General features: G+C 52.2%; 1 protein-coding gene across 1 annotated transcript; it reads left to right on the top strand.

The window, feature by feature from the left end:
* The first annotated feature begins 1,018 nt into the window (after nt 1–1,018).
* On the top strand, nt 1,019–6,723 carry LOC105497336 (kallikrein related peptidase 12). The gene is made up of 5 exons (XM_024797746.2): nt 1,019–1,254; nt 1,676–1,835; nt 3,680–3,939; nt 4,903–5,036; nt 6,364–6,723. Exons 1-5 carry the CDS (start codon nt 1,218–1,220, stop codon nt 6,517–6,519), a joined length of 747 nt encoding a protein of 248 aa, XP_024653514.2. The 5' UTR covers nt 1,019–1,217; the 3' UTR covers nt 6,520–6,723.
* Nucleotides 6,724–8,082: the final 1,359 nt, after the last annotated feature.

Below are 8,082 nucleotides of genomic sequence, written 5' to 3'. Positions count from 1 at the left end.
TGGTGGCGTGTGCCTGTAATCCCAGGTACTCGGGAGGCTGAGGCACAAGAATAGCTTGAACCCAGGAAGTGGAGGTTGCAGTGAGTGGAGATCGCACCCCTGCACTCCAGCCTGGATGACAGAGCAAGACTCCATCTCAAAACAAAAAAACAAAAAACAGCGCAAAGTTCCCTTGTCCTATGATTCATTTTCTCTCTCTCTCTCTTTCTACCATTTCTTCTTCCCTGTGTCTTTTATTTTCTCTGTGGATTTTATTTAAGCAATAGAAGTTCTTATGCAAAGAAAACTTTACGGAATTAGATTGATCAACTTCATAGGTATATATATGAACTCAGTTCAGAAACTCTCTTCTGCACCTGCCTGATCACCTATTCAGAAGTCTGTTCCTTCATCTCTTCTCTTTCTGGGACTCTTTCTAGCTCGGGCTTCCTGCCCCTCCCGTCCACTCTCCTGCTTTCACAGCCTCTCCTTCCCCCTGCCCCTCCCCTGCACTGCATTGGGATGGGCCCCAGGTGTCCAAGGTCTCCCCACCCTCCTTTGTCACTGGAGTCAGGATTAGAACCCAGCTCCATCGTCATCTTGAGTCATCAGTCCCGGGGCTGCTGGCTGACTTGCAGAGGAGAGAGGGAGTGGGGCCGGGTCTTCCCACTCTGGGTCCTTTCCTCCTTCCCCACTCCATTTAGCTGTAAAGCTCAATTAAGTGTGATTAGCTGAGAAGAGTTTCTGCAGAATTAGAGGACGCCCCACCCCTGTCTTCCTGGTCCCCTTCCCTCAACCCGGAAATTGGATGGGCCAAGACAAAGAGAGTTAAGAGCTTTGTCAGTGGTCTGTCTGGAGCGACAGATGGAAGGAAAGGGACCGGTTGAGCAACATGACAGGTGACTGAGGAGCCAGATGCAGAGTGGTAGAGTTGGCTGGCGGAGTGGCCAGCAGATGAGATGACAGGCAGGTAGGTGGACGGACAGATAGCAGCGACGCGGACAGGTCGAACAGTGACAGCCACGTAGAGGATCTGGCAGACAAAGAGACAAGGTGAGAAGGAGGTAGGCGACTGCCAATGAGGGAGTGACACGCAGGAGGACAGATAGAGAGAGGACAAGCAGGTCATCCCCTTGGTGACCTTCAAAGAGAAGCAGAGAGGGCAGAGGTGGAGGGCACGGGGAAAGGGTGACCTCTGAGATTCCCCTTTTCCCCCCAGACTTTGGAGGTGACCCGCCATGGGGCCCAGCATGTTTTTGCTCCTGTGTGTTCTTGGTGAGTTCTCCTGGAGCAGGGAGAGGGCAGGACCGGGACTGGGTCCCTCCATCCCCCATGAGGAGGCCCCACCCCCTCCCCATCTCAGCTCTGGCTCCCCCAGCCTGGTGGTGAGGAGGAGAGGGGCTTTCTCTCTGCCTCCATTTAGTTGCAGCTCTCAGGGCACTGCTCACCTCGGTCTCCCCTATCCTGCGATCCCTCTTCCTTTCCGTCCCTCTCTGAATCTCTGCCTCTCCATTTCCCTCCTACGTGTAAGCATCTTTCTCCCTGGGTCTCTTTGGTGTTTCATGGTCTTTTTCTATCACTGGGTCTCTCTCTCTCTCTCTCTCTCCTGCCTGTTTCTCTCTCTGTGTGTGTGTATGTGTCTCCATCTCTGTATCTTTGATTCCTCTCTCTGACCCAGGCCCCTGTCTGTCCCTAGGGCTCAGCCAGGCAGCCACACCGAAGATTTTCAATGGCACCGAGTGTGGACGTAACTCACAGCCGTGGCAGGTGGGGTTGTTTGAGGGCAGCAGCCTGCGCTGCGGGGGTGTCCTTATTGACAGCAGGTGGGTCCTCACAGCGGCTCACTGCAGCGGCAGGTAAGCCCCAGGCTGAGTCCCTTCCTGGGGTGGGCGAAGGGAGGACTACGGGAAGGCAAGTGCTGGGGGTAGGATCACAAGGGAGGCCGGTACCCACTGGGAAGAAGCTGGTCCTGCAACAAGAGAATCTGAGTTTAGACCAGGAGTGGAACTTCTTTAGCAGTGGGCCTGGGGTGGTGCTGGGCGGGGTGAGGTGTGGTGTGTGTGGAGGGCCGAGGAGCGTCCTGGAACCTGCCCTCCTGCCTCTCCCATTCCTGCATGTACCCTTTCTTTCCTATATGACATCTGCCACTCCCCCCAGCCATTCCCTGACCCAGTCTGGGCCCGGGGCCCAGGTCTGACCCAAACTCTTTTTTTTTTTTTTTTTTGAGACAGAGTCTCACTCTGTCACCCAGGCTGCTGTGCAATGGCATGATCACAGCTCACTGTGTCTCCGCCTCCCGGGTTCAAGTGATTCTCCTGCCTCAGCCTCCTGAGTAGCTGGGATTACAGGCACCCGCCATCAGCTAATTTTTGTAATTTTTGTAGAGACAGAGTTTTGTCATGTTGACCAGGCTGGTCTTGAACTCCTGGCCTCAAACAATCTGCCCATCTTGGCCTCCGAAAGTGCTGGGATTACAGGTGTGAGCCACTGCGTCCGGCCAACATGACCCGAACTCTTTGTGCAACCTCAGAGACTATGCCTGGCACCTCTCTGGGCCTCAGTGGACTGATGCTCTGGAATCTTTCTTTCTCTTTTCCTTCCTTCCTTCTTTCTTCTTCTTTTCTTTTTTTTTTTTTTTTTTTTGGAGACAGAGTCTTGCTCTTTCTGTCACCCAGGCTGGAGTGCAGTGATGCTATCTTGGCTCACTACAGCCTCAACCTCCTGGGCTCAAGTGATCCTCACACCTCAGCCTCCCAAGGAGCTGAGACCACAGGCCTGCGCCACCACATCCGGCTAAGTTTTAAATTTTTTTGTAGAGACAGGGTTTCGCTATGTTACCCAGGCTGGTCTCAAACTCCTCAGCTCAAGCGATCTTCCTGTCTTGACCTCCCTAAATGCTGGGATTACAGGCGTGAGCCACTGCTCCTAGCCTGGAACTTTTTTGTGAAAGGGGAGCTCAGATGCAAAGAAACAGAGACTCAGGAGAGAGAGAGGGCCAGAAGCAGGATGCAGAGGGGCCACTCATCAACCCACTCGTTCATTCAGTCAGCAGCGTGGACGGCACATGCTCTGTGCCAGGCGGTGGGAATAAGGCGGTGAACAAGGCCCACTGATGTCCCTGTCTTCGTGGGCTTCACTGGCTGAGATAATCAGAAAGACAGGCCCGGCGCAGTGGCTCACACCTATAATCCCAGCACTTTGGGAGGCTGAGGTGGGCAGATCACTTGAGGTCAGGAGTTTGAGACCAGCCTGACCCACATGGTGAAACCTCATCTCTACTAAAAATCCAAAAATTAGCCGGGCGTGGTGGCGGGCACCTGTAATCCCAGCTACTCAGGAATCGGAGGCAGGGAAATTGTTTGAACCCAGGAGGCGGAGGTTGCAGTGAGCCAAGATGGTGCCACTGCACTCCAGCCTAGGTGACAGAGCGAGACTCCGTCTTGAAAAAAAAAAACGGAGAGAGAGACACAGATGCAGGGACATGGGAGGAGAAACAGTGAACACCCAAGATGGAAAGAGAGTGATGGAGGTCGGGAATAAGAGCCTGCAAGAGAGACTTGGAGAATGAGAGGCGCGGGTGAGAAGACAGACAGTGAGAGGCAGAGCAGCGGGAAGTGGCAGCAGGGCCTGGGAGTGTCCGTGGAGGGGTGCAAGGTGGGGGTCTGCCTGTCTGCCACCGCTCAGCTGTCGCCACCGGCAGCAGGTACTGGGTGCGCCTGGGGGAACACAGCCTCAGCCATCTCGACTGGACCGAGCAGATCCGGCACAGCAGCTTCTCTGTGACCCACCCTGGCTACCTGGGAGCCTCGACGAGCCATGAGCACGACCTCCGGCTTCTGCGGCTGCGCCTGCCCGTCCGCATAACCAGCAGCGTTCGACCCCTGCCCCTGCCCGATGACTGTGCAACTGCTGGCACCGAGTGCCACGTCTCAGGCTGGGGCATCACCAACCACCCATGGAGTAAGGGGCCTGGGGCCAGGGGTCAGGGATCAGGATGGATACAAGTCTGGGATGCAGGGGGAGAGGTCACATCATGACACCTTAGAGGAAGGATGGGTAAAGGATCAGGGTGTGGGATGGGACATCAGGATCATGGTTTGGGGTCAGAGATTATGGTGGATTGGGGTCTTGGGAGTCAAAGGGGTTAAGGGACTGGGTATGAAGTCAGGGATCAGAGGTCAGAGACATGGTCAGACGTCAGAGTGTGTCAGGGGTCATCACACTGGAGCAAAAGGCATATTTTTTATATATATATGTAAATAGGATATGGGCCTTGTGGGTCATGGGTCTTGGGTTAGAGGTCACTGTAGAATTAGGTCATGGGATCCAGAGGTTGTACAATCTGGTTAGAATCTGAGGATGGACATTGGGATTCTATCCGAAATCACATATCTGAGATTGGAGGTCATAGCGTTTGGGGTGTGAGGTCTGAGGTTTGAGGTCGTGGAGGCTGGGGCCAAATAAACTAGGATCAGGGGTCACTGGCGTTGGAAGCAGTGAGGTTTGGAAGATGGGGAGCTGAGGTTGCAGGTTAAGGTAAAGACAGGGACATGGGGTCACGAGACAAGATATGAGATCAAGCTGGGATCATAAGGTAATAAGATAGAAGGTCAAAGATCACAGTAGTAGGCACTGAAGAGGGTCAGGTCTGGATTCGTTGTCTCTGAGGCTGGAGAGACAAGAAAGGTCTTGAGTTATGCCACTCAAAGTCAAATGTCAAAGACCAAAGAGACTGTCAATCATCTGGGGTCATGATTCATATGAAATTAAGTCATAAATATGTAACTTGGAGGTTTCAGGATTGTAGTACAGGTTGGTGAGGGGCTGGGATATTGACTCAGATGGGCCACATCGAGGAAGAGGGATGTCACCTCAAAGTGGGGAGATTTAGGGGACCCTGCAGCACGCATGTTCCCTCTCCAGACCCATTCCCGGATCTGCTCCAGTGCCTCAACCTCTCCATCGTCTCCCACGCCACCTGCCGTGAGGTGTATCCCGGGAGAATCACAAGCAACATGGTGTGTGCAGGCGGCGTCCCGGGGCAGGATGCCTGCCAGGTGAGCGTGCGTGGTCACCAGGACAGAAAGGGAAGGGGAGGGGCTGGAAGCAGGAGAGGAACTGATGGAGGATGAATCAGGGAAAGGGGATGCTGGAGAGAGATGGGGTCAAAAAGGAAGGGAGAGGCTGGGCGCGGTGGTTCACACCAGTAATCCCAGCACTTTGGGAGGCCAAGGCGGGCAGATTACTTGAGGTCAGGAGTTCAAGACAAGCCTGGCCAACATGGTGAAACCCTGAATCTACTAAAAATACCAAAATTAGCTGGGAGTGGCGGTGCAAGCCTGTGGTCCCAGCTACTCGGAAGGCTGAGGCAGGAAAATCGCTTGATCCCGGGAGGCGGAGGTTGCAGTGAACTGAGATCGCGCCACTGCACTCCAGCCTGGGCGACAGAGCCAGACTCTGTCTCTAAACAAAATAATAATAATAATGATGATAATAATAATAATAATAGTAATAATGATAATAATGGAGGAGAGGCCCAGGATAAGGGAGGGAGAGAGACAGGGAGTAAGAGGAAGGACCAGGGAATGGAGGAGGGGGAGGGACAGGGAGAGAAGAGGGAGGAAGGGAACAGAGAAGGAAAGATGGGGTAGGGGGCAGAGGGAGAGGCAGCAAAACAGACAGAGAGAACTGGGAGCCCAGACAGGGAATCAGCTGTTTCTGGGGCTCTAAGTCTTTCCCACACCATCCTCCAGTTGGTGCAGTCCCAGACCGAGAGAGATTTGAGGATGGTGGCCTCTCCCCTCATTGGTCAGGGCCCCAGCCATTGTCCTTGAGAGAACTCTGTGCTCCTGATGGAGTCCTGCCCACCTTCCCTGGGATTGGTCATTGGTGATGGCACTCTCTCCCCTCATTGGTCAGAACCCCAGCCATTGTCCTTGAGAGAACCTCTACCCTTTATGGAGTCCAGCCCTCCTCCCCTGGGATTGGTCATTGGTAATAGTGTTCTCTCTCCTCATTGGTCAGGGCCCCAGCCATTGTCCTTGAGAGAATGTTCTACTCTTTATGTTGTCTTGACAGCCTCCCCTGGGATTGGTCATTGATGACTGTGCTCTCTCTCCTCGTTGTTCAGGGCCCCAGCCATTGTCCTTGAGAGAACCTCTGTCCTTTATGGAGTTCCACCCTTCTTCCCTGGGATTGGCCGCTAGAGACAGTGGCTCTTCTCTTTTGGTTAGCCATTGCCATTGTCCTCTGGGAAAGTGATTATACTCTTTCCTCTTTTGACCAGACTTGGAGCCCTCCCCAAGGCCCAGGACTGGGTTGGAGGGTTGGAGAGGAAAACAGAAATGTCTCCCTTGTTCAGACAGTACTTCTCTTCCTTTCCAGGGTGATTCTGGGGGCCCCCTGGTGTGTGGGGGAGTCCTTCAAGGTCTGGTGTCCTGGGGGTCTGTGGGGCCTTGTGGACAAGATGGCATCCCTGGAGTCTACACCTATGTTTGCAAGTATGTGGACTGGATCCGGATGATCATGAGGAACAACTAACCTGTTTCCTCCACCTCCACCCCTTAGCTTGGGTACCACTCTGACCCTCAGAGCACCAATACCTCCTCCATCGCTTTTCCCGGCTCCATTCTTGTTGGCCTGGGAACTTTTTGGAACTTTTAACTCCTGCCAGCCCTTCTAAGACCCATGAGCAGGATGGAGAGAACTGTGCAATGGTCTGGAATAAATACAAATGAAGGAGGGGCCATGTCTGTCCATTTGAAGTCCCCATGCTGGTTGAGACTGGAAGAAGGACTCAACAGTTTCCCTAGCTCATACAAGTAGAAACAGAGCTCAAATAAGGCCGGGCACAGTGGCTCACACCTGTAATCCCAGCACTTTGGGAGGCTGAGGCGGGTGGATGACTTGAGGTCAGGAGTTCGAGACCAGCCTGGCCAACATGGTGAAACCCAGGCTCTTCAAAACTACCAAAAAAAAAAAAAGAAAAAAATTTAGCTGGGCATGGTGGCACACACTTGTAATCTCAGCACTTTGGGAGGCTAAGGTGGGTGGACCACCTGAGGTCAGGAGTTCAAGACCAGCCTGGTCAACATGATGAAACCCCATCTCTACTAAAAATACAAAAAGTAGCCGGGCATGGTGGTGCATGCCTATAATCCCAGCTACTTGGGAGGCTGAGACAGGAGAATTGCATGAACCCATGAGGCAGAGGCTGCAGTGAGCCGAGATCAAACCATTGCACTCCAGCCTGGGTGATAGAATGAGACTTCATCTCAAAAAGAAAGAAAGAAAGAAAGAAAAGAAAAGAAAAGAAAAGAAAAGAAAGAAAGAAAGAAAGAAAGAAAGAAAGAAAGAAAGAAAGAAAGAAAGAAAGAAAAACAAAACCCAAAAAACAAAGCTCAAATAGGATGAGGGTCTTCCCTGAGTAGTTACTCAGAAATGGAATAGAAAAAGTTACCTATAATAATACAGGCTGGGTACAGTGGCCCACGCCTGTAATCCCAGCACTTTGGGAGGCCGAGATGGGAGGATGGCTTGAGCTGAGGAGTTCGAGATCAGCCTGGCAACATGGTGAAACCTCGTCACTACAAAAATACAAAAAATTAGCTGGGTGTGGTGGCACGAACCTGTAGTCCTGGCTACTTGGGTAGCTGAGGTGGGCAGATCACCCGAGCCGGAGAGGTGGAAGCTGCAATGAGCTGAGATCACACCACTACACTCCAGGCTGGGCAATAAAGTGAGAGACCTTGTCTCAAAAGCAAAAATCCAACAATATGAATAAGAGCCATGTTTCTTCATCCAGCACAATAGAAACAGTGCCCAGAGCTTATAAGCTTTTCAAGAGTCCACAAAAGACCCGAGAAGGAAAAAGAAAATTGTTAGCTCCAAAATACGAGACAAAAGCTGCAAAGTCAACATTTATGACCATTTAATCCAATGTCCATAAAGCATAACATTCTTTCCACTACTCAACTGCAGTTTACTTTCTTGTAATCAAGCATACATTGTTTCTTTAATGTGGGACGTGGCTTTGTTCTCATATGTATGCAATGACGGAGGGTGGAGTGCAGCCTTTGAAAGCAGGAGGGCTCGGCCTATGTC

Source organism: Macaca nemestrina, chromosome 20 (genome assembly GCF_043159975.1).
Source record: "Macaca nemestrina isolate mMacNem1 chromosome 20, mMacNem.hap1, whole genome shotgun sequence".
Classification (NCBI taxonomy): Eukaryota; Metazoa; Chordata; class Mammalia; order Primates; family Cercopithecidae; genus Macaca; species Macaca nemestrina.
Note: the sequence above shows the minus strand (reverse complement) of the source record. Positions and strands in the feature narration are given on the sequence as shown.

Coding starts and splice junctions, on each gene's coding strand:
- LOC105497336 (XM_024797746.2), top strand. CDS start 1,218: ATGGGGCCCAGCATGTTTTTGCTCCTGTGTGTTCTTG. Junction 1,836..3,679: donor GCGGCTCACTGCAGCGGCAG/GTAAGCCCCAGG, acceptor CGCCACCGGCAG/CAGGTACTGGGTGCGCCTGG. Junction 5,037..6,363: donor CGGGGCAGGATGCCTGCCAG/GTGAGCGTGCGT, acceptor CTTCCTTTCCAG/GGTGATTCTGGGGGCCCCCT.